General features: G+C 44.2%; 1 protein-coding gene and 1 long non-coding RNA gene across 16 annotated transcripts in view; both read right to left on the bottom strand.

Moving 5' to 3' along the window:
- Positions 1-2,230: 2,230 nt before the first annotated feature.
- Positions 2,231-3,938, bottom strand: LOC147753744 (uncharacterized). The gene is made up of 2 exons (XR_015310214.1): positions 3,588-3,938; positions 2,231-3,000 (listed from the first exon to the last, which is right to left on the bottom strand). It is a non-coding gene; the product is annotated as an uncharacterized LOC147753744 (long non-coding RNA).
- Positions 3,939-16,410: 12,472 nt separating this feature from the next.
- The window catches only part of LOC111258630 (uncharacterized), an 84,162-nt gene continuing 73,430 nt past the window's right edge, over positions 16,411-27,142 (bottom strand). For 10 of the 15 annotated variants that reach the window (XR_015310232.1, XR_015310233.1, XR_015310231.1 and 7 more), the window contains one exon: positions 26,309-26,924. Coding sequence is in view for 1 of the 15 variants with exons in the window: in XM_086967536.1 (XP_086823662.1) it covers positions 18,001-18,273 (273 nt within the window). In the remaining 14 variants the exon portion in view is untranslated. Of the gene's footprint in view, positions 18,274-19,176; positions 19,374-26,308; positions 26,925-27,142 lie in introns of those variants that run through there. The other 5 variants (XR_015310224.1, XM_086967536.1, XM_086967546.1 and 2 more) reach the window with 2 other exon arrangements.

Below are 27,142 nucleotides of genomic sequence, written 5' to 3' on the forward strand. Positions count from 1 at the left end.
ATTACGCCCGGTGAACTTTTTTAGTCCAATTAAAAGAAAGCACACAAAGACGAAAGATTTCAAGTGAAATAACGCATTCGATTATGTTTTATAAATGAAAGCCAGTCACAGAAGTGCAGGGACGTGACTAAGTCTATTCATCGACTGATCAATAGCTGAGCAACAGAAAACAGTAACGGCCGCAGAGGAAATGCACGGACGGATAGAGCGATAGCGTTTGGCCGGAGAGACACGCGGGGAAGCACTCGTCGGTGTGTGATTCTTGCTATAATCTTGAAGTGCTTCCTGAAAATAAAGCACGAGGTTAGCGACGCTGATTATAAGGACCGTCCGCGCATGTTGCCGTGGATTAGATAGGCTGTATATGGGGTCAGTTGAGAACTTAGAGTGTCCAACGACGTTAAGCTATTTTCTCAATAGGATCATGTGCGATTTACGGGCGACCTCGTCTTGCCGAGGCTGACGTTCCCGCTACTGGTAAGCATCCGCCATTTCCTCTCGTAAGCATGAGACACAACGGCAGAAGCAAAGTATCAAACACAGTAACAACAAATATCACAATATTACATGATTCGCATCGTAGCGCAGTACGACAGCGGCAATAGCAGCGACGCGGCGCGAAAAACAAGTGGTCGGATTTTGGTGAAATTTTCAACATAGTCGACCGCGCCTCAACGAAATGCAGGCCGTCCACGTCTTTGTGCACAGTCGGTCGTGCTCGTACCCCAGCGAGCCCTTAACGATTGGTGCTGGATTGTGCGACCTGTCTAAATCAGCTTGTTTCCTGGGTCTCATCTGTTGTTGAACGCTCAACGATCGAATATTTGCAGCACTTGTTGTGTATGAGGTAATTATTAGAAAAGACACGAAAGTTGTTGACGGGCGTATAGTGCGTGGACAATGAGCTTGGCACGACTCAATAAACTTCGACGCATTGAAGTTCCAATTAAAGTTAGCTTGTTAAAAGAACTTGATAGAGGTGGTTGTTACATTATGCTGTTAGTACGATATGCAAATGCAATGAACGGAATCCAAGAGGAGGGTGCAGGGAATGATGATCAATAAGACAATGGCGGTTGATGTGACTGAGCGAAACACATCGTCTACATACACTTTGTGTGCAGACAAACAAAAACCTTTGTTATAGCCCATTTTTTGATATTTTACTGACTACCCAGTTAGCTAACTACACGTACCAAGCTGTCGATAAGATGTTACTAATAGACGTAATTGTCGTGCCGTGACGACACAATAAGACTAAGAATTTGCACCGTAGGCTTGAATCGTTCAAATTACGACTTTTAGTCATATCGGACAGGGTAGAAGCCGACGGCAAAGGTAGTTCTGATTGTCGCTACTTGTCATTATTTGGTCTTCATGTCGATGTTATCCGTTGCTTTGTTGATCTTCCTGGCTTCTCTATTCACTTTCTTCGCCGTGAGCTTCTTCAATACGTCATCAGCTGGCAGCAGCCTCGATCTCGAAATCGTCATTTGCAATCTTTATGAGAGGTCCATTTGTCTTGTTTGCTATTCGGGTTATTGTCGTTTGTCGTTGCTACATAGAGCCCTGATGATGACCATCGTTCAGGGCCTGTCACCATCCTCTTTAGTAGCAACAGCTTCGTTGGCGACGACTGGCTCACATTAGTTTGCTCAGAATCTAAAAGGACCCCTCTGATAGCTGGGTTCAGTTCAACCGCTTAATATAGCAGGCATACGTATAGTGCCGCAGGTAACCGCAAGACGTCGACTTGCCTGGCAGGCGAGACCGAGCAAGAAAAAAAGCGAGAAAAAAAGAGCAAAATTTTATAGGCACACAAAACAGGCGCATGTGACTAAGTGAAGACGATGTTATCGAAAGCAACCTCTCCCTTTCTCTGTTGAGTAGGCCCGTGACAGGTTAAGCTTCTGTGGCAGTACCATTTTATCATCTTTATTAAGCGGTGTGGCAGAGGACCGATGTCGAGCATTAAACACAGTTTCATCCCATTAAACTGCATCATTCGATAGCTCAATGGCTGTTTGGCCGTTGTCTAACTTGGTCTAAATTAATAAAATAATAGACATATTGGCAAGCGTGAGCAAGGCGTCATCATTCTAGCTCTAACTGCAATCAGAATAACCACTTAGAACTGTATCATGGGTACTTATCTGCGGGCGAAAGCGAGTTCGAAAAAAGGCCTGTAGAGGCGATACCTGTCCAAAGTTCATAAGGAAAGAAACAAGCATTTTTGTTTATCTAGTGCCAGGATCAGATGTGGTAGATCAATTTTATTAGCGTGACGAACGACGTATCGGCTGAGCCAATACAAACGAATCGACGGGAGTTCAGAGCCCCGGCACGCAACAATAGGAAAGCCTAACATAGACATAAGGTAAAGGCAAACTGACAGACTACGACATTTATTTATGAACAACGGCAGGCAGTTAATTGGTTTAATCGATAACATAGAGTAAAGATCAGCTTCTGCTGAGAGCGGCTTCCACCGTCACCTTTGCTGATAACTCTTTCAGTGTTCTTTATGCAGAAGTATAAGATGTATCGCATTAAGTCGTACAGGTTGATTATGTTCCCGGCCTTTAAGCCTTACCGGGGTCCTTACTAAGTTGGCCCAACGCCCAGCTCTTTTTTATAGGTGAGTTTTTATAGGCAGGTAACAAAGCAGTCGGAATATTGTTGATTGTGGTACCCATCGAGGTCAGTCATAGAGAATAAAGACTCCAGTTGTATTTCATTCTGCAGTGTTCTCATGTTCCATTCTCGTCAGTCTCCTTGAATTGCTTGTTTCCTACCACAGCGTATCGTGGTCATCTTGTCACGACACAACGGCTAAGCCTCGCTGCTCGTTGCATGCGACGAGTGGGAACGGATTCTCGAAACGGTGAACACTCTCGTTTTATTACTTCGTCCAAGAACTGGCCGATCCGCAATCGTCGCCGGTGGCTCTTAGTCTCCATCGAGTGCGCATTGCCGCATCAGTGTGTTGTGAAGAGCGGCCTGTGAAGGAGAAAAATATAAAACGTCATTAAAAAAGATGACGGCTATCGGCAGCGACAACAACAGCAACTGCTGCTAGACCCCCGCTTGGCTAGAGGGATGCGGAACTAAGCTAAGACTTCCATACTAGAATGCAATATAGCGGCACTGAAAAAGATGGGAATGTCGATGCCGACAATAATGAAAAATCTAACGGCCTCCGCAATGGAGGAAACTGAACGCCGCCCAATGGGGTTTATAAGAAATACATATCTACTATATACACATATATATGTCTGCATATGAAAAAGGAAGAGACGGAGAGCGTTTGGTGGCATCTAAAGGAAGAAATAACGACCAGTCAAAAGGGATCGCCGACAACGACTTAACAACGCTACGACTAGATCGTCGTCACAATGCTAGCTCATTGTCTAGTGCGACGGTAACGGCAGCGGCTGGCACGGTCGCAATTGTGCCAACAGTGTAGTGATGTTAGTCATTACTCCATCACCGTCTGGCATCGCATAGTCAGGTGCGCTTGGAAGGTTGTACCTAGGTGGCACAACTGTCTAGGGCCTTACAGTAAGAAAGGCAAGCAGTAGGTGAACCTTTTCTAGTTCGAGGCTGTTCACGGTAGGAAAACGAATACGAAGCTGTTGTCCGAACGCGCAACAGAATCTGTTTATTTTTTGCCCTCAACGGTCCCACCACAATTATCGCATGAGGTTATTCAAAAGAACTGAGACCGGATCAGGAGATGTAAAGAACAGAGAGGCGTTTCTTAGAGATACGTTGTCGTTTAGCTTCGAACCCGGCCATAAACGGTTTCGCGTTGGGAGCCAGCCAGCCAGCCAGCCAGCCAGCCAGCCGTCCGTCTGATAGGGTGTCTCACGGTGACACCGGACATAAAACTCGAAACATATTCGGCGTGTGTTATCCTGCATTAAGAAAAAACAAACGATAAAAATGTTTGTTAGTTTTTTATGCAAGGTGTCTAACAGAATCTAAAAAGTGTTTGTTCCATTCTTCATCCATAAACGAAATATTTTTCTCTAATAATAATAATAATTGAAATAGCATAATTATTGCGCCATGTACAGTATTTTCCATAGAGCTATCTAGATATTTTATGGAAACTATACCACTCATGAGACGTTCTAACGTATCCGCTGTCAGTTACCTCAAATCAAACTTAGATGCGCTTCAAAACAAAGGAAGCTTCTCTAATTAGCCTAACCTAGATATTATAGACTCTGCCTATTGCTTGCCATTAACTGGTTTACTAAGTAAGGCGATCCAACCAGCTCCAACACTTCTCGTGATCTATCTGCCCAGTGCTTTAATCGTGTTAGGTTAGGTTAGGTCTTCAAGTAACCGAGAAGCGAGAATTCGTTTGTGCAAACGGATCTTAACAGAAGTAAAAAAACTGAGTAGCCTCGTGTAATGCTCATTAATGTTCAAAAGACTCTGAAACGAACGAATGAAATGCTTCGAATCGTCTTCACTTTAGATCTATCTGGTCGCACCGCAATCACGATTCTTGATTATGTACTAAATGTTCAGCATGAATTAAACAAACAACATGAGATTTGTGATTGTCCAGGATTTATAAGTTGTGCCATCGTGTACATAATTTGACAATCGTCTGTTAACGGCGCGATTTTTCAATAGACATTTCAGCTCACAGAAACTGAGACTCACTTTTGAGGACGAAAAAAAACTAAGCCATTAAGGTATTATGGGTATCGTTGTGCCTAAACGTGCTATATAACCGAACGCTAAGCTTGATGAAAGAGAATTGGATCACTTTACAATCGGGCCGCTTTCGTCCATTACTTTACCCCTCGAGGTGGAAAGGAGCTACTGGCATATTGCGTTTCCGACATAATTTAAGCAGTAGTTCTGTCCCTACGCCCCAGTGGGCCACAACGGTGACCCTAAATTTAGATGATTTCTAATTTCGTCCGCTTAACTCGCTCCATGCTGTAACTCCCGTCCGTAGCAACGACGGGATCCGAAATGGAAGAGGAAGGAGTCAGCCAAGCTGGCGCGCTCTTCATATGGCGGTGAGTCGTGTCTGCTTGGCTTGACGGTAGCCTGCACCAACAAGCTGCACATTATATTATTTAGTTCTTAAACCTTCTTTGCCTGTTTGCTCTGTATCTTTCCCGGGTACACCATTCCGTCGGCCAACCATTCTCTGTTAAAACTTTGCGGTACGGCCGCTGTATACACTGCAGTGGAGCCTCACTCCCGACAACGAGGACGGCGGAGCTTTCGTGAAACAGCAGTTTCATCGGGCGGCAAACAGCGTTCCTTGCTTCGAGCAGCAAACTTTTGAGCTCCTTGAGGGTTCCTTAAGGAGATTTTGTGAGATTATCAAGTTAAAGGAGGCTCCCGCGCCATAAGGCTGAGGGATCGGCACCTTCCAGCAGCGGCAGCAGACGCCCCTGTGTAGTCACTGTGTAATAAACACCGTCATTAAGGCCGTATGATAGTAATTAGCACAAATAGTAACAGTTATGGATGTAAATCAGGTTATTATCTATTTATGTAATGATTTTAGCATTACGATTAAAGTTTTTCGTGGGCAAACGCCTAAGCATTGTTAGGAGATGAATGTGCTACTGCCTTCATTCTCTGAATGAGATTTTTTCATACGAGAACAAAGCGGACATTTTTGAAATTCTAAAGCCCTGCTAACTAATAGAGCTTTTGTTACCACTGCACGTCTCGGACGGTCACAACATAAAACGAGGTCAGTTCTAGTATATTCTATATATAGATATATCCTATTTAGTTCGCATGGAAGTGACAGCATCTGTTCACTTTAAATAGCTGGTAGCAAGACCATAAATAGTCTAGATAAATAACAAGGCGTTCGATAAATTTATGGTCGTACGGTTAATTCGATTTTTCTATTTTGTGAAAGCGTCATAGCATCGCTTGTTTATGACAGAACTTCGGTATGTGAGGTAGAGCGTTCAAGGCACCTCCGCTGCTTCCCTTCTCGAAGTAGTGATGGCTTCATCGCATTGAAACAATGATTAGGATATACGCAATAAACTCTACATAACTAAGGCTACTGTTATCTTGAGCGTATGTGCTTGCTGCTAACGTTTCTCAGATAGCACGATTAATGTTTACATCTTCATTAGTCAAGGGGATAAAACAAATTGTGCCTATCCTCCTGACACCTGTTCTACTATATCATAGTAATATGGGTGGTGCGCTGCGGTAATTAAACGCGTCGACTTCATTTCACATCCTCCGCATGATCAACGAGAGAGATCCGCCCCTCGTTCTTAATCCGCGGTGCAGTTAGTGCAAGTGCGATTACGCCTCTATTGTTGACGTACGACAAATCATTGCTCTCTGTATCTCGCTACCTCCTTTCTCCGCCCCTCTGCGGCGGCCTGACGATTGCCACGAAAAACAGGCGCACCAGCAGCAGCAGCAGCAGCAGCAGCAGCAGCAGCAGCGGGGCAACAATGGCAGCGACAGTTTTTGCGTTGACGGTTTCTCCTCCTTCCTCCGGTCTGATTGTTGCTGCTGTCGCCGTCGCATTGTCCATTCGTGATTTGGCGATATCTATCGATTTGTCTGTTTAGCCATATTTTATTGCCTGCTTATACTGCTCGTCCTGCTATGGTCCAGTGCTCTCTTTAGGAAGAGGCCAAGAGGGGCAGCTTTGCCCCTTTGTACGCTCGCAGCTTGTCTATTATAAAATCATACTATTGTATTATGATATAATACGATATCACTGCACACAATAGTGCTAAGCACCCGCTCGTAAACAGAGCGGTTCGGATGATTTTTTATCAAGTAGCTTGTGTTAATGCGCATTCGAGACCCCGCGTCACCCTCACTTTCTCTTCAGCTAACGGACAATTCGGCAGTTTACGCTCGTCTAGCGGTCCGCCTTTAACCAGCTCCGAAATTTCCTCCCTGCATGTCTATTCTATTGTCGCGCGGCTGCGCTCGCCGTCACCGACGTCATCGCAACCGCCAATTTCTGACGACCGTCAGGTTACTAGATGATATCTGATAACTGTTCTGGATCGTGCGCGTTAACCGGCTCACTTGTGCGGCAAGCGCAGGCCAACGCTGGCCGGGTCCCATAATTTTCTTTGGCTAGCTATCTGTCTGACTTTTTGTCTGCCGGTAGCTGACGACGCGGCAACGACACCACGTATTCATTACCTAGCGTCAACTGGTCAAAATAATCATGAAAGGCCACCTAGTCTAGCTTCTATACGTACCTCTCTATCATCATCTCTGGATTTAATCTTTTTCGTTTGTTACATTTCATTATTTTGTTGTGCAATTGTTCTTGGCGTAATTATAACGCTTCCATTCATTCTGACGTCCATACGTATCATATAGCCGTTGCTGATTAGCTCAACATCGCACCGAATCGATCTTCTAGCATTCTTCTTGGCCCTATTTTATCCAGGTCTATCTCATGCTTCCGACTCTTTCTTCCTGCTAAGTCCTTTTCTATATAGACTCCTGGTTGCTTCCGACGAAACAATGGCGTTCGATTTTTATTCGTGTTTGACAACGATTCATTGTTATTGGGTTGCGTAAATCGTCATTGCTCCGTCCATCTGTTGGACTATCCATCAACGAAAATTTGACTTCGCTTAGAAGTGGTGCCAGTGCAACCGCTATGGTTGCATCTTGTTAATATGTCGATTGCAACGGTACGACACTATATAAGCCGCCCACTTCGAAGGACATGACTTCAGATGTTTGCATCTATGATTGTGGCCGATACTGCCACGGTAATCGCAGTGGTGCTACTTGGACAACGATCGCTAGCAAAGCTCGCTTGTGTGTGTAGAAAGACGCACACGACCGCTGTCCTATACCACAAGTGAACATTATTATTACTACTATTGAACCTGACGATAGTTCAAAGTGTTCGTGCGGTGAAGAGAATTGACGGGCCAGGCGGGCGGGAACTAGGAAGCTGACCTATAGACGTTCGACCGATAGACGCCGACTATTAGACAAGCCAGGGTTAGAACAGCAGATTGACAATGGCCGCTCAGTTGTCGTCGTTGTCGTCCGCGAAAGCGGCAGCGGCAATGCGAGTGGGGTGATGGTGACGAACGTGATGTGTAGCAGCAGCGCGAGCAAACCGAGAAGCCGCGCGGCGGGACAACAGGCCCCGCCTCTCTCCGCCGAGGAGAAGGGCGGGGGCTAGCCCCGGCAGGCCAGTCGGTCGGTCGGTCGGTCGGCCGGCCGGCCGGCCGGCCGGCTGGCTGGCTGGCCGGCCGCCGCCGCTACCGCCAACAACAACAACAACAACGGGGGCATTGTGGTCGTCGGCGTCCTCCTCCTCTTTCTTCTCCGAATCGTTCAACCGACAACTTCAATGTCATCGTAGCAAGCAAGTTGTTAGCGGATCACTAGTCTGTGGTAAAAGGTAGGCTGACTGAGTGTGGACAAATCTGGGGGAAAGCATTATAGCTCTGCTTGCGTTGAGTAGCGCTGCTCGGAGGAGGGCAAACGGAGGACCCTATTGTAACTGCAGCCGTCACTGCGCTGATAGCGGCAGACAGGCAGAGGGCGGAGAAAGGACAATGGAGATTGACAGGATAGGTGGTGGGTGGTAGTAGCAGGCCTGAAAGTAGGGAACAAGGTCAAGAACGACAAGAATAATGATAATCTATATGAACCAGTTGTTGAGTTATTATATAACTTATGATTGATTTGTTGCAACTAAGGCTTCCAGCAATACAGCTCAGCAAACCACAAATGGCCAAATCATTTAGACTATAGCAATACGAATAGTGAAACTATTGGCGTATGACGGATACCTCGCAAAACCGAACAAATTGTAGCATACGTAGTCACTTGATTTTAACGTGTTTATTCTGTTATAGTTGAAGAACTATGCATACGATTTCTAGTAGTTTCAACACAGTTTTTGTTAGCTGTCATACTTGTACATTTAGTTATCAAGCGAAGAGACATCTAGTTACAGCCTCACGAGAGTTCACGGTGGTATCTGCTCCTATTGTACTTGGATAATTCACTACGTGAAATTTCCCTTTCGCTCGAACTTCAGTTGAGATACATTATCATTATCGTTACGGATTTCTGTATTATTACGTATTTGTCTGTCGTTGAGGGGTTGTTTTTATATTTACAGATCATTGCCTTTGATGAGCGGCAGCCAACCGATTACTAGCAGGCCGGCCACAAAAGGGAACAGCCTTCCGTAGTTGACTGTATGTGTCGGACGGCACATATACTCAGCCCAGTCGGGTTACTGTCGATCGAATGCTGCAGTATCCGACTGCCCAGCAACTGCTCCAATCGCCCCAATGGGAGTAGCAGCGTACAGCTCTAACGGGGACCCTTCCACCAGCGCTTCGTGTCCTGTGCCTTACTGTTATCACCTAGTCTACCCTCCTCTGCTTGACGGACAGCGAGCAGCAGCAGCAGCAGCAGCAATCGGAGACACTAGGCAGGCCTGGGGCCGGGACGTGGGATCCATATTTCTGCAAGGTACAAATAGTCGTAGAAGCAATAGTAACACTGCTCTAGTCTGTGTTCTAGGAGTATACAAACTGCAGCAGTAAGCACTAGCAGACTCCTAACAGGCAGCACAGCATTGGCAACTTCATACTCTGTGAGTGTGTCTGCGTCTGCCTGAATACCCTCGGTGTGTCGCCCCGTCTGTGGGCGCGCAACTATTTTGGACGCGTCGTGGTAACCCTCGAAATATTACTACGTAGTATACTAAGTAGCGTAGATAGTTGCACTAGTAGAATCCTTGGTGTATTTCTTTTGCGTGCGCGTGTCTCTGTATGTGTGTAGCTTTCTGTGCGAAGCGGATTGTCTGTGTATATTTCAATGTTGATGTGTGTGTGTATATGTGTCTACGAAAGCGTGTTCCTCTCTCCCTCTTCCATCTGGTGCCTTGCTACCCTCGGCTACCGTTCCAGCACCGCAGCCGCCAGTGCGGCCGCGGCACCAGCCCTCAGCCCTCCACCGACAGCGGCGCGCCGTTCGTCCGTCCGTCCGTCCGTGCGTCCGTCCGTCCGTCCGTCCGTCCGTTCGTTGGTCGATCGGTCGGTCGGTCGGTCGGTCGGCCGGCTTCTTGCCTGCCTCTTTGCTCGTATGTTTTTCTGCTCTTGCTCGCTTTACTTGCGCATCCGATACGCCGTAACGCAGCTAACAGTAACGCAGCAAACGGAACACTGCCGGGCGACGTACGTCGATCCGAAGGAAAGTCAACGAAGATACGCAGTGTACAGAACTGCGATTACCGCCATGACTGGCACCACGATTACACGGAGAGTAGTACAACACATCAGCATTTGACGACATAAAGCGACGCTCACATTGAAAAAAGGTGCGCGAAGCCATATGTCAGCAGGTATGCGAACCTGAAAATAGTGTGAGGGTGTGCCTGAAATTTTGACAGGACAAGCCGCAGACGCAATGCACACATAGGCGCCAAAGGCTAAGTATGAATGGAAGCGCGAAAATGACATCACTGCAGGTCGACTTAGTGGTGTTGTTTCTATTATTATTGATCACCGTCGTCGTCGTCGTCGTCGCCGCCGCCGCCGCCGCCGCCGCAAGCGTTGAATTAGTCGTCAAATATAATACTTGAATGTCTAAAAGTGTATTGCTTTTTTCTGCGTCGTCGAAACTGGCCCGAAGTTAGTGCGATTGAAGTCCGCATTAATTAGCCTACCTCGTGCAGGAGTTCATTACATTTTAGGTTAAAAGGTAATCAGGGAACAGAAGAACACATGTGAGGCATGAAATGGAAATAAGCTGGAGAAACAGTGAAAATGTTCTATTAGTGGGAACTTAACGAGTGTGAGAAGGTTGTGCGTGCAGTGTGTGTGGATTGCCAGAACAGACACAGATACGGCTTTAAAACCACTGTCTAGAAATTTAATCGAACCATAAACTTGTATGAGTTACTTCAGAAGTGGTGAAATACTCTATCAGTGCACAATTGCAACTGGAAACTAACCTCAAAGGTGTACTAACGATAAATAGTTCCCCGTTAAATCTGTGTGATATCGGCTGCAAGGATCAGAACATCAGAGGTCCTCGACTTCGCCATCTTGAGCAGGTCGGTACTGTGTACCTGGTGGGTGCTCGAACACTCACTTGTAACAAATCCGGCAACACCTTTAAAACAAAACTTCGCTGCCATAAACAAACTCGGAAAGCCTTTCAATTCAAGTGAGCTAATAGGTTACTTCCGGTAACAATAAATTATACAGTACAATACGAGGGAACCGCAAATGTTGTTCAATAATTGATATTAGTCGATATTACTGAAGTCGCATCGACGGGACGTGAATGAATACTATATAATAGGCGTACAATATGACGTATTGTTCTAACACGTTGAAATTTCAGCTCTTCAATATGAGCTTCTATGTGCTTAGTGAGATTGTACCTAGTACTCGCTTAATGATTGTGCCCTTGATTCGTTTGTTCCCGTTGTTGCCGTTACTGCTGCTGAAGCACATAAATAACTGATTCATTTATACGCTTTCCGTCAGCCCAGAAGGAAAAGCAGAATGCTTTACTTATTGGTTGGGCCTAGGGCACTATTATGTGAGACGCTAGAGCGGGTGAAATTGGCAGTCATTGAATTCCATAGCCTGTCCCGCGGCCGGCACCACCAGCAGTTGGCAAGACGGAAAAAAAGAACAAAAAAAGAACGAAGAGAGAACTCTGATCGATCCATAAATGTAATGGTATTAAAATCGCCGCATTTATTGTGGTGATGGTGGATAAGAAGTTATCGTTTCGCTGTAGGCCATTTCTGCCTGTGTCATTTGCTTGCTCAGGCCCCCCACTCACTCGCCGGCCTGCTAGTCAGTCAGCCAGCCGTCCAATTTCTACTAGTGCTTTCTCTGTTGCTTTTTCAACGATACCATAGCGCAAAATTTATTTAGCAAACAATACAATAACGACTTTGACTTCTTGGCCTCGCCGAGATTTCATCGCAGGCACCAGTGGCAATAGCAACGGGCACTATTCGAACGGTTTTTGTCGCCCTACCGCCACACTAAGGCTCTGGAGGGCCGAGACCAAAAACCCGCCACGAATTAATCTCCTTCCTTGGAACAACTAATAGTTACCAGCCGCTTTTTCGCCCTGTGTTTATTTCTCGATGACATGTGTGTTGGTCTGCCCATATGAAACCAAGTTAACGATATGATTATAGCAGATACTTCTACTGGCATTGTAGCTCTACCACTGTTCGGTAACTACTGCTGCCAGAAACCAATATAGTTTGTCAATCTAATATATACCATAGTACTCCACATTATATTGATGTTAACACAATCGGCTGAACATACGCGTTAGCGCTGCTGGTATACGATAACAGCGTACGCAAGTCTCCTTAATTTGCCCATATTAAAATAGCTTAAAATAGATAGATATAAGAGAAAACGAATCAGGTTTAGGGTATGGCTTTTTATAGAATCTCGCAAGCTGTAGCTTGCTGACAGATTTATGTAACGCTCTCCATTATTCAAAGAACGGTGGTTAGCAGAGGGCGCTTAAACACGAATTTCAACAAACAGAGTGACCGACTACGTGACGGCCAACGGCGGTGGCGGCGACTACAGTGTTTTTGATCATTATTATTATCAGCTTCCCCAACAGTTTATGTCCAGAGCGAAATATTGCCTAGCCGGCCCCACCTTATGGAAATGTATCACCAAAGCCAAAAAGACGTTGTCATTACGGTTATTGTTTACAGACGAACGGATAACGACGCCCTAATAAAAAAAAACGTCGAGTAAATACGCATAGCATAACTCTTGCATTTCGTTGGGGTTTTTTTTTCCTATATTTACCATTCGTTCGAACGTTGTGTACGGTATGAGTGTGAACAAATCCAAATCAATTTATGCGTGCTATACCATTGTGCAATACGGAAAAAGCACAGCAGACAATTCTGTGACCTGTACGATATGTTGTTCTCGTAATGATGCTACGTCATTGTATAAAGTTTACGTTGTTTATTGCTTAAGCAGCCAGCCTGGTCAGGGACACAAACGGCGCGTCGATGAAAATAAGCCGCGACGGTGACTACCTATTACTAAGCCGCCACATATCGACACATAATAATAATGTAGTCAAAAACTGCGGTTCGCTACTCCATTCATCTTTTTATGCCGCAGGACCCATACCTGATTTTCCTGTCCAAGCTCAGACATCAAAATGGCCTAATTGCGTGACAACAACAGCAGCAGCAGCAACAATAACGGAAACTGAATCATATTGCTGTAGGTCCTCCAGCGAAACTCAAAGCCTGCCACTTGAGCCACTTGAGGTAGAAGGAAAGAAGATCCACCCAAAGATGATCGTCCTCTTTCATCCCTTTGCATCCCTCCTACCCTCTTTTGTTGCTGCGATATCAGATCGGAGCTTGGCAGACCTTTGCTATTCACTTGTTTCGGCCTTTACAATAAATCGCCAATAAGTGACATTAGCAATGAGTGCCTTCGTTGACAACAGTGCATGGCTCGACCCGCCGTCTAAGATTTGATAAAAAAGAAGAAAAGTCCAATAACATTTGTTTAAGTCTTCAGAGGAATTCGACTGACGAAAGGAACCAACTCTGAACGCGGCGCAGAGAACTGTGACTGCAGTAAATAGATTGCTTTTAACTCTGTTTAGTTCGTCGCTATCTTCTCGTTATAACTCTCTTCAAATTACTAAATTCGGGCGACGGCGCCAACGTTGCACCGTCCGCGTTTTAGGTCAAGCCGAAATTAAACTGTCCATACAATAATTCATTGTATTTAATACTTGACTATTTATATTTAAGCCGTAAGCTGCTGAAGCGTGCCGCATTGCAGCATGACAGTTCGGTGCCTTTTGCTATACTAAAAGTCGATGTAAAGGTGATTTCTACGTTGTATTAAGTTCAGATTCCATCCACACGGTTCACCCACAGTTGTCCACAAACATGCTAGATCCATGATGGACGACTCGCTTCCCAGACAGAACCGATGTTTCGCATTTCTGGCTGATGAGAAGGTACCATTGACGATATCGTACAATGGCGGCGTGATAGCCTCAAAGACGTCAAGTAAATATTAGATACATCAAATTGTCGTAATAGACGCGTTCAAAGAGCTGTTGAGAAAAAAACTGACCGTTTCAGGGATCGTACCGTTATAATAAGCTAATTAACTAGGAACAGACTATGCTGTTTTTGATCCATTACTGAAACTAAGTGTCCAGTATAGTTTGCATACGTGTCTAGATCGAAAATTGCCCCGTATATAATAGTGCATCAGAGCTATCAGATACATAAAAGTGGAATATCTTGTTTGATTTGGTACTATAGCTAGTTACTTGCGAATTCTAGAGGTCGATAGGTAGCGTACACTTTGATAATGCCGTTTAGGTTGCGGGTCGTACTTCCATTGTCGATACAGCCGCGATTTTTCCTGAACCAACCTAAGCTGTGCGTCAAGAAGAGTAAGCGGTATATTGGATCGTCTATCTAAAAGCGTCTGTCGTACACCCATTAACGAACTACCAGTTCGCTCCTGTATCGTCGAGAAGTTTGCTTTCAGGCGCTCGCTAAAAACGCCAACTTCGATTATATATGTTGAAGAACAGAATAGGAGTTAAACAACCGCCATTAACGACGGCCAGATCTGGCTTTACTGTATCCGTGAACCAAGATGCAACAAGATTGGCGCAACTTGTGGACGACTGCGCCAGCAGTGGTCCGCCGGTGGCAAAAAAAAAGAAACAAACCGAATCTCGAGTGTTCCTCTTTTCAGTCGTGTCTTTTTCCTCTCTGACTTTCTTCGACTTCACCTTACCCTCACTCCGCAGCCGTCAACGATAACTTCTTTTCATTCTACGACGTTCAGGGTTTATAGTTCGGGAAGTCCAATGCAATCTTAATTCGGTTCAGGTGCGTTGATTTTTGAAGCTGTTATTTCAACGTTATTAATTCAGAGGCGATTTGCGGTACTTGAACCAGCGTTGTGCAGTGCCCCATCGGTTGGCGAGCGAAACTGCTGAGGTTCGTGTCCCCGCTTGACTCGTGTTTTATTTCTCGTGTATTATCGTGTATTATTATCTTCCTCGTTTGACATTCGCTGTGGCGGATGATGGACGCGCCGGTAGACGATTGTAAAGTGAACAAAGAGGAAGAGAGTGGGTGTTTCTGTTGTTTGAAAGAAATCGATAGGCTTAAAACCGCCGAAACGTCTAGTACCAACGTCCTACCTACTACTTTAGACAAAGCCAATCATAACGACGAAATGGACGCCCACAACGATGACACGATTTTCTAGCAATGTTCAATTTAACAGTGATGATGTGAAGGACACACGGAACGCAAAAAGAAATGGCTGAAATCCTTGTAGTCAGGCCGATATGAGCTAGCTCTAGATAGAGACGATGATACGAAGCACGATTAACATACATGTGACACGGCGCGCAGTTAATGCGTCAGTGGATGAAGTAATAACACAAACTCTGATCGCAGCAAAGCAAAGAAGCAGTGCCTTCTAGTTATTGTTGGTAAAAGAGACATCTGCGACTACAAGGTGTAGTTTCTAAATCTTGTATTTTTCAATGCTTCTACCTGTTTTTGTTTCTGATCCAGGGCTGCAAATTCATAGATATAGTTCTCTATTTAGTTGAAAACATCCGCATATCACCGAAACGATGCATTACCATTTTATCTTGTTCTCTTATTATAGTCCTGCTCCCACTGGCAGCGTTCAGAAGGCAATAGCTCAAGCGTAGTTGAAAAAATTTACAGACGACTCAATAGAAAAGGTACACTGGCTTGTCCTTAGTTCGTAATAGACTTCTTTTACATAAACTCTTATTACTACATACTTATTAATGAATCAAACATCTTGATTGGGCTGTGAAGGCCATACTGGTGAGTGTGAGAATCATAACTGTAAAAATCAGCTTACGGTAGATAGCGAATTCGACACTATTAGTTAACAGTTAGGATTCTGAAGGGTCTACATAACATGCCTAATTCTCTAAACGAAAAGTTCGACTAAACGCGTGGGCCTGTTTGCCTATAGGCTCGACGTGAAAGTGAAGTGAGGACCCTTCGAGAACTCCTTGCTTGGTTAACTTGTATATAACTCTTAGCTAACCTAACTTGACTATCATCATCATCATCATCATACAAATATGTCAGTCTTTTAGCCATAAGCAAAAAGAAAAGAAGATAAAAATTCTATCGATTGATTCGGCCAAGTATCGCCGACACGTTTCCGTCATGAAGATGTTTCCTTTACCCGATCAACGACTAATACAGCTCAATTGAAACTGTCTGGGTCGAACATTCTATTCTACTCTGTCGTTCTGCATAGGTCGACGAAATACCTTCGTCTCTGCATATAGTTCATACCATTAATCAAGTACTAATTATAGACCACTCTCTATACGCTATTGTGGTTTTATTATGAATATTGATACACGAACATACTAACAGAGTAAACAGAGAGCAGCCGCAGTGGATCGACGCGATCTTTCAGTTCAGCTTGTAGTTGACTACCTTGTTGAACGTCAGCGTCCATCTGTATTTATAATAGAATAGAATACAGCTATGGTTACGACTTTTTCCTGCAGAGATGTTATGTTACCATAGTTCCTGCCGTTCAGTGGCTGTACAAGTCAGTCGGGACGTACATGGTTATCATCTTCGAATTATTATTCATTCTAGAATATCAGAAGTAGCGCATTATTATTCTGCCAATTTTTTTCACTACTATTCTGGATGCTATCGCAACTGCTGCCGTTTCTATCGATGCTGCGTTTCGAGTCAGGACACGCACGGACCGCATCGAAAATTGCGACTCCGACGACAGCGCCACAGGTGTCCGTACGTCCATTAGATCGCAGTAATAATAATAAGTAATCATTTATGTTACGTCCACCAGCAGCCACAGCATTAGCGACGACGCGAGGCCGATCGCGAACTTGGATGATGATGCCGCCTCCAGTAGTCGTCTTCGTCGTTGTTGTTATTATTATCATTGCAAAATAAAAACCTGCACATACACAGTGTTTTTTCCCTGACCGTGGTTCGACGATCGTCCACTGTATTGTCGTCTGCACGTTACGGAATAATACCGAAATGACACTCTCGACAAAGTGCTTTCTAGTTATTTTTACAGCTGTTATCCGAATCGTTAAGCATTAGTTCAAACGGGCTTATGAACCAGGATCATAACAATATACCATCCGATGGCCGCACGTTCATGCTACCATAATAACGGACTCTAAAGGGATCTATTCAGACTATATTTGCGCTGATCGCGCTGTTGCTGTAGTTATTGTACGACCCAAATCTCTTCAAAAGGTTCAATCTTCAAGCCTATTACATTACGGGGATTCGAAGTGCAGTCCTACGTATTATTGAATGCTCACCTAGCGATCTTCAGATCTCGAGAGCTCACACCCATTGTAGGTAGATCAGTAAAGATAACAAAACATTACTTCGGATTCTCTAGATAACGAAGCAAAATGTCGCTTAGTTGTCTATTTATTAAGGAATAAAACCAAGCAAATAGACGTGAGTTTGTAACGATGATGTGGGAAATGGAATTATGGATTCATGCGTTACTGTCGTTTGCTTCCTGCAAGCAGCATTTATTCTTCCTGCTTAACAAAGCGTGCCGTTACGACGGTTGAAGACAATTCTGGCTGCAGTAAGCGGTCAACGACCACTGTTCGAGACAGGGGCGAAAGGATAATTCGAGTTTCTAAGCTTCGCGACGATCTTAACTTTCATTCGAGCCCTGCTCAACCAATAAAAAAGACATTTCTATCATTCTATTTGCCGCCAGAACGCTTTTACCCTGCATTGCGTTCATTTTACGAAGTACTCTATGCTACACAATCATAGAACAGCTAGATTCGTATTTAACGAGCCTCTTACTTTGGCCACTTAGCCATCTTTAGTAGGCGTTCAGGCAGACGGCCACAATAATAAATAAAAATCTGTAATAGTCCCTAACCCTTTTTGCCGAGACGGTGAACGCATACTATACGTCCCTCATTTAAGTTTGGTAGAATAACGTAATGAGGAATACGTAAGCACAATCGAACTGTGTCTTCAGAGCAAAATACATTTGCATAAGGTCTTCCTACGGCGTAGCTTTTTCGGTAGGCAAAAGTGCACGTTGAACTTAATATTGTGCCACTGTTGATTCCGCTTGGAGGTCCTTTATGTTGCCATTTTGTCCAAAAACATAACAGTCGGCGGCTGCTGATATGACAGACAATCTGAAACATTATAATAGGTCCGAAATAGGTTATTTTCATTTACTAAACTGTGCTTACCTACCTACCTGCTCGTATTCATGTGCGTTTTGTCTATCTAGTCATAATGTCATATGGCAATGTCTCTGAAGCTGCTATTGCTAGTTATGTGAAGCTTCTACGACGGCTTGAAAATTCACGCGACTCTAATCCGATTAATAACGTGTGGCACGATGTCAAGGAATGGGTCAGGGTCGGACAACGGATCGCGAACACCTCATAATTGAAGAAGATAACAGTGCTCCGATTATAGTCCGAGAACTTGGCAGTACAGAGATATTACCAAAGTGTATTCAGAGTATGCTGAACCGAGCTGCAGCAGTGATCACAGCCAGAAGGTGGAGGACCGAACTCTAGCCTCAGTAACAGCTCTTCCGTTCAGCACAATTTAGAGATGCTCCTTTAGCGAACGTGTCATCACCTATGTTATCGTTCGAAGGAAAGAAGAGAGAAGCTCGCTCATAGAAAATTGTTTGGGTTGCGAGTGATTTTTAATCGAACTCGACAACACGTAGAATTTCTATGTTGCTTCAGTTGCTAGCTGGCCGATGATTGTTTACCTGTCAGAAAATCTAGTTTCATCGAGGGTAGAGGAGCATTGTTTCTAGTGCAATTCAATAGCCGTTTTGAAGCGGTAATCTCTGATAGTGCAATAGTCCACTGATATCAGTAGAAAATTTGTAGAGTTATATACTTAGGACGAAAGCTCGAATGGATGGCCTAAAAAGGTTTTCTAAATTACTAATACATTTGAAGGCTAGCATCTGTCTGTACGTTCCTTTATTGCGTAGTCAATGAGAAATAATCGTTAATAGTCTTCCGAACGACTTTTTCGATTTGTTCTACGATAATGCTTCTAGCTCTCACCTGCTGATCCCCTTCGAGTCAGATGGGCAACTCGTCACGGCTGTCGTTCTGAGATCGTGTCAGGTTGAATCATACAGGACAGATTGCAGCGACATTTGCTCACAATTGAACCCGCAGCCTCTAAGAGTTAACGCTACGGCCATCAGCACCGCTTCTATCGTGTCGCGACTTTTTGCAGACGACGCAAGATTCGGCCCCTATCAAATGTTACAAACCAAACGGAACGCTATCAAGGACCGTAGACGTCTGTGTCTCACCTGTTCTGTCGATATATCTAAGCGACAAGACGAAAAAGCCTGATGAAAAAAGACAATAGGTGCAGATTTACCTTTGCAGTAACTCGGTAGAAGCTTACTTATTGAGTACAACTGAAAGGCCGATAAATGTAGCTCGTATTTATTATACAGGCCAAGAAGTTGTATTTTGGACGCGATGCGCCCCTAATAGTGGCTAAAAATTTAACGACCAAACGAGAGGGCCCATAGTATAGAGAAGGTTTCCGCTACTGCAGACTGAAGCATGATCCCTAATAAAATGTAACAAATTGCGCGAATTGGTCATTACACGTATATGAGACCAGATCCTCTGATATGGATGCGTTCGATTGGAGCTCGACCTGCAGTACGAGACGAAAATCGTTCGTAGCCTCAACTTCCACTGAAAAATCTTCAAGTGCATGTTCAGGAATTCTCGTATCCGGTGTGGCTATATCTCTTATGAAAAACTCCCCCTTTTTAGATAATCCTATCGATGCCACAGTAAAAATAAAATAAAGAAGGATCAATAAATTCTGATCGCGCAACGATGACCGACATTCTGATCAGATTAAACTAAAATAATGATATGTGCGAATGGCTTAAATGAATCTTATCATATTCAACATGATGAATATCATCTTCACAAAGCCACATCTTCTCAGAACGATATTAGGCTCTTTATTTCTTGTCGCTTATATCCAACAACCGATTCGATTTTGTGTACCGTTCATCTTAATTAAATCCCAGCTAGGAAAGATACCGTCAAGAGGCTTTTGCCCATTTTGTAATTGTGTGGAATGTCACCTAAAATGAAAGGTCTGGACACCGCGTAAACTAAATAAGAGACACATAATACGCAGCGAGAACTGTGACGGGAAAAAAAAACTAGAAGTAGTATCTCCACAGCAATAACAAGTGTTTAATTTTGCTTAATGCTATGAGGTGTTGTCTTTTGTATCTTTATCTTACATAATGAAAAACACCTAGTATTATTCGTTCCAGTGACTCGGATAGGTGAGGTGCAGGATGAGGTAGCCTTCATGCGAGACGTCGCTATAGAGCAAGCGTCTCTTCCAGCTTCTTCATGCGAACGGGTCGATGATTTCCATTTGGTGCGATTGGAAAGGTCGTCTACGCTACGGAGTGCTCCAGACGAATAGAATCAACATCGATGTCTAGCGAATGCGGCTATCCGCCGGGAAATACCCGAAATACAAGACCAAGTCTTCAGTTTGTACGAGATCGCCACGTCACACATTGCAAGCGTGCTCAAGCTGTCCTCGAAAAACTTCAACGGGAGTTGTACTTGCATCAGAATTTCTAGACTTTGTCTCGGGCTATTTCCAGACCTTCTCGGATCATAGACAAAAAGAATTAATAAGAGCATATGTGAAACTGAAGGGGTTCTCATTGATTGGCTTTACGGGTTCAATAACGCCGGGAGCTAGTCATTTCCACTAGGAATACATCATAAGTTAGTTTGCAGCTGGAGTTAACGTCACACTCGCCATAGGTTACTTGCTCTTCTCGCAGGCGATCAGCAGATGGAGATGCGTAACATTGATATATGTGTAACGCTAACTCCACAATCAACTAGCTCTCTCATAGTTTTCTCATCAGTTTGATTGTAGACATTGTTCTAACGTGCGCGTCAGATCGAACAGAGAACGGGAAAATTCATCATGTTGATCATCGATCAAGATGGATAGATGGAAATATAGATGGTGACAAGGACGATGCCGATGAAACGCTCCATGCCGTGTATTACTGACATTATTTAGCGAACAGCACCGTGCCGGCCATGGTCAACCCATCACAGGATGAATATTCCAGTCTCTTCGATAATCAAAGTTAATTTTTTTCTTTTTACGCCTCGCCCCACCGGTTTTCTGCCCTTTTTTACCAGATTGGTTGTCTTGCACAGCCACTCGATGCTGTAACAAAGACAGAAAAAAAAAGATGCTGCCATAGTAATTTAAACACTACGTATCGTCTTTGGGTCGGTCGCCTATCGCCTGAACCAGATTCGTCCAATGTCCATGAATGTAGCGCAGGGACACAACATGATAGTCGTCGTCGTCGTCGTCGTCGTCGTCGACGACAACAACAACAACAGTTATTGCCAGTTGTCAGTGAAGTGGGGTCTCTTCATTCCTTGACAACGCCAGGACTTCGCAGGCTGACGAACTCGGTGCCGCTACAGGACGAATATGGTCGGCCGGTCGTCGATCGATAGGTATACACTTCGCCGCTGGTTCCTAATGGGTCAGTTCTTGGGTAGAATCGCATCGATTAGTCCCGAAATCGAAGTCAGCTATTAGAAACAGCAGTGAAAATAGCGTAATTGGCTGCAGCGGCGGTAACGGCAATGGCGGTGGCGGCGGCGTCAATGTGAAACAAGGAATGGCAAAAACACAGTGCCAAAGTATCAGCAACAACCAGTGAATGAAAGAGGTTGGATAATGCCGTACAGGCCCGCAAGGACCGATAACAGAAACGATAACACCGAGCTAAAAATAACAGTAAGAACAGCATCAATGAAGTTAACGACTAGGATCACAAAATACGGTATCGAATATGATCCGCATATTCGTATCTTCACTGCGTATCGATTTGGACGATAGAAGAGAACAACGGCCTGATAGAAAGCGGAAACGCGAAACAAGCAGGCCCATCTAATACGCTCATTACTCATTCAATCGTTAAAATAATAACATATTTCAAACGTGCTTAGCACTCTTCGGAGGGTACCGGCTCCGCGTCAAAATCCGCGGAATGCTTCCCAAAAGGCGATGCCTTATTGACTGGATGATAATAATAGTAATAATAATTCAATTATTGATTCTGTAACGTATAACAATTTATTTTAACCCACACGAGTTGACGGATATCGTTCATATTTGTTGTCCTCCCTCGCATTAAACAGCTAGAAGTGTGCTTCAAAGATTGTTAGAATGTATGGATTTTTGTAGGATATGCTCGAAGACTGTCGCTGCGCGCTATATGGGAGCGTCGTGCGGAACTCTGCTGACTGCACATAGGACCCAAGCCGGTACCAGAGTTCGTGCTGTAGTAGAACGCAATAAGAAAAAAAAGGTGGCCATTTGTATCGCATAGAAGCAAGGGAAGTTCGTGATTAATTCGAAGCTGCTAGACAATGTACGATCTTGTATCGGGTCTGACGAATCGATCTTTTCTACACCTTTTTTTCTGATTCCTGTTGTTTGTCTTGCTTGTTTGCCTGCCTTTGGAAGCAGGCGCTCGCCTGCGTGAGCCCTGCTGCTGCTGCTGCTGCTGCTGCTGCTGCTGCTGCTGCTGCTGCTGCTGCTGCTGCTGCTGCTGCTGCTGCTACTTCTGCTGCTGCTGCTGTAGTTTTCGTCGCAACTGCAGTAACTGCTAGACGAACGGGGGATCGGGCGGTACCTGCTATCCAGCTCGATCATGTCGATCCCAATATAATCTTCTCTGCAACGCAGTACTTACCAACATACGCAGTTGTCACTAAGACGGCTACTAAATCCGCCTAATACAACCGGGGCTATCGCTCTGCTATGAGAGCCACACAAGAACTATCCGTCGACCCATCATAGTTACATCATCAAAAAAAAGTTACAATCCGTCTTATTATTTATTTTATTACGGTCATTGAGGGTAGAGCCGATGCCGTTCATCGTATCGTGGCGCATTATTCGTATGATAATAATCACAGCCAGGATAATTCTACGGGATTTGCGGTACAGATAAGGGCAGAAGAGACGGTGCCTGTCGTTTACCATGTCGACAACCAGACTACGTCACCGAACAGCCACTGACTTTAAAATAGTCCTACAATAAAACGATCAACTAGGTGGTCCAGTGTGAAGGCTTGTATACAATGTATGCACTGTTATTTTCGCGAATCTGGTACGCACTCAATTGCTTATTACAAATCTAGTAAAGTGTTGAAGCTCTAAGGTGAAGGCTTGAAGACAGCTTTGCATCACTGGGGTTAGTGCAACCCGTATTACTTTATGATATGTAACGACTTTTTCAAGCACGTATCCTCCTTTTGCGAAAGGGTACGTCTATTTAGTCGTTACGAGATTTTAACACGAGCTATCCTTGTAATTCCTACACAATCTAGAAGAGTACGTTCATCACTCTGATTTTGAACCTGATCAAAATGGTTAACTTTTAATAAAAATTCAACATATTAGGTACGGCCGGTCCGCTTCAGGATAGTAAGTGTACTGGGATGTATCGAACTCTCAGGAGTAGCGAAGAAAAATTGTGTAGCAGCTGGTTTGGTTGTTTTTGTAGTGTTAATTTCAAGATCAGGGTTCAATGGGCACACTCACTGGAAAATAAAACACACACGCACGAAATGAGTGGATTAATGAAACGTCGTATAGGTTATAGTTACTTTAGTTATACCACTGAGATTGATCGTAGGGCTATTCTGACTGCGGGTAATGGGTTACACGACCATGTGTGGGACAAAAGCGGAACATGATAGGAGGAGCATGGCTAAGCATGGCCAGGGCTCAACACTGGTCATGTAAAGCGCAGAACATGTCATTAACTTTCACAGAGAAACATTTCGTTTGTCTCTCATTCAAAAAGCATCGCCGCATCGGTGAATGAAAATTTGCCCGGACAGCGTACGCTGAGTATGTACGTTGGAGTAGTATCGTAACTCGGCGGGATTAAAGCGCGGTATGGGATTACTTGACATGTTCTTGTGATAACTCCCATTTGATTTCTATGTGTTCAACATGCACACGATTGCAAAGACTAAATCGTTGCATGCGTTGAGCGATACGAGCGTCTGGCCGAATGGTTCGCCCGAATCGTCTGCTATATCTAGTCAAAATGTATAAACAACACATTTTTTTTGTTGTCGCAGAGGGATCTCGCAGCGGCATGGGTTTGCAGGACGAGGAGCAGGCCGAATAAAATGCATGGGCAAAAGGCCAAACTCGGCACGATAAACGCGGCCTACAACGCGTACTAGCGTTCCGTCCAAATCGAAAAGCAGGAACGTGTTGTAACTAATTTTAGCGGGCAAACCCTTTTTCTGATGGCCCACTCAAAACAAAAGAAAGTTACTTTAAACCGATTTAAAGCGCTCGAAAAGCGGCCGGCTGGCTGGCTGGCTGGCTCGAAGGCGACGTTGCGTTAAACCGGCACGCTCCTTCTGTAACTAAGTAATGAAATGGGAACTGTCGCACCGTGTCCATTCGCTTATCGACAGAGACGATAGAATGTATCAAACTTGAGAACAAGTTGATATGGTTGCGTTTTTCGGCAAAGTAATCTGTACTACGGAGACGAAGTCATAAAGCCCTTCAGATGGTGTTGAGCCACTTCCTCGTAAACGGACAGACTGGAATGATACTTAATTTGTCAATGCGACATTTAACTATGTTGTTCTTAGACTTTTTCCGTTTTTTTTTTTTTAAATCCACCCTAATCGTTTTTGCCATTTATTATTTGGCTTACTTTATCTTCAAATAATTTCACAGAATCGGGCAGCGATTTTAGTTGACGCGCACTTTAAATAGACTCACCGCACCTTTACTTCTGTTCTTTGCGCTGCGTGGTGCCCACCCGCGTTTGATTTTCAGATATAACGTAGGTTGTGCTTGTTTGTGGCGTGGCCCACCCTATTTTTCCTCTAATTTAATCGTCGCGATCGGTTAAAACAATAGCGTAACCTCGCTTCATTCTCATACAGTTCACTCCTGTTGTCTTGCCTCTGAATGGCTGCCGTTGAATATTACTTCGAATGCTATAATAGTTCGTATCAGCTGATGTAACTATGTTTGTCTGCGAACAAGGTTCTCAAGGTACTCAAGTTAAAACCACCAAGCTGATCGAAGAGACATGCTAGTGTCGCTTTAGGGGTGCTTTCCACTCAGACTGTTTCAGCTGTCTCGGATAAGTTTTGGTCACTTGTAGTATATTGCGATTGCGGAGTGATGTGTCCTGTAGAGGTGGCCTTCTTTGACGCTTCATTGATATTGGTGACACCCTTGTGACTACATGCGAATATATCTTGCGTGTATAAAGTGCAACTTAATTTCCAACATGCAGATGTGGTCGTCAGAACGGATTAGCAGGCATTATAATAAGAAAAATGGGCAAAAAGAATTTCAGTAGCATTTTTGTGAACGATGGTGTGAAAGTGAAGAAAAAAATGACGAAAAGGATAATGGGTACCCTAATTAATTTCAACAAGACCGTTCAGAAGGTCTTATCGCTAGCACTATTCAATGCACGATGAGGCATCATAATATCGACCGCGAGCTTCGAGGTCAGTTTGTAGAAAAAAAAAACCCATACATTAGAGGTCAAGTGAAAGCAGATGCCCGAGTATACATTCCTGGTGCCGGCTAAACAAAGAAAAAAAAAAAAAAAGTTACTAATATCATTCATTTTTTCGTCGATTATCTTGCTCATTCTAGCTTTGCTTTTTCTTTTATATATTTAAAATAATAACAACAACAACTATAAAGAAAAGTAGCGAAAAAGAAGAAGAGACGATTGTAGGAACTGGTCAACTAGAATGAATGACAGGTAACGAACCGATGCTACTGCTGATAATAATAATTATTATTATCATTATTGACGGCGCATCGGGATGACAATATGGATTATTTCAATTGTGTTTTAGAGTGCAATGATTAGTGCGTTGAACTGAAGGACTGGGATTGGCTCCTATCTGCCGTTCGATTTTTACCCTATAGATGGAATGAAACTGACAAACAAACAATGGCGACAATCGGGTGCAGAATGATTTCCAGAACTGAAAGAAGAAAGTGCAGAACAGCTACAAACTACTGAAAAACCTTCAACTCAGAAACACACACACACACACATATACGAAATGAAGCTTCTGTTGCCCTATGTTTTATTTCGATTGATAGGCATAACGGACGACAATTCGTGTCATCATCATCAATCATAACAATAATCAACAAAGCCGCTGACAGCAAGAACAAACAGCCGACAGCATCACGGCCAATGCTGCGACTACTACCGTATTACAATATAGATCAAAGGCTTGCATTGTACAATAAAATACGGTGCTTTGTATCTCAGAAAGGGTGTTCTAGCCTACTCTTTTGTTCTCGCTGAGATGTTCCAACGAATCTCACGTCTGTACACTCCGAACAATCTCTGCCTTTTGCCGACGACCGATCCGTCTCTCCTGTTTTAATTTCAACCGCCATGCGTCTCTCTCCGACTGACTCTGTCTGACGAATGACATCGAAAAGTATCGGAGGTGGTGGCCACGGTCGCGTTGTTGATGTCGACTGCACGCGAGGGAACCTGCCGCCCTATTTCGCCTGGACTCTGAATGGCCATATGCCCGTCTGTCTGCGACCCTCCGTTGCAGTCACTTTTGCCACAGCTGCCGCCGCAAACGCCGAAAGAACGCTCATTCGTTGTTACCTCGTCTCATGACGATGCGGTTGCCATTGCTGCCGACAGAGTTTCTGAGGATGGCTGATGATAAATAGCAACGACAGCACACGAACGGCAACAATGACTTCAGGATAGATAGATAGATCTAGATAGATAGATCCAGATAAGATAGATCTAGATAGGATAGATAGATCTAGATAGGATAGATAGATAGATAGATCTAGATAGGATAGGATAGATAGATTAGATAGATAGATAGATAGATCTAGATAGGATAGGATAGATAGATTAGATAGATT

The sequence above is a fragment of the Varroa jacobsoni genome, unplaced genomic scaffold (genome assembly GCF_002532875.2).
Source record: "Varroa jacobsoni isolate VJ856 unplaced genomic scaffold, vjacob_1.0 scaffold_253, whole genome shotgun sequence".
NCBI lineage: Eukaryota > Metazoa > Arthropoda > Arachnida > Mesostigmata > Varroidae > Varroa > Varroa jacobsoni.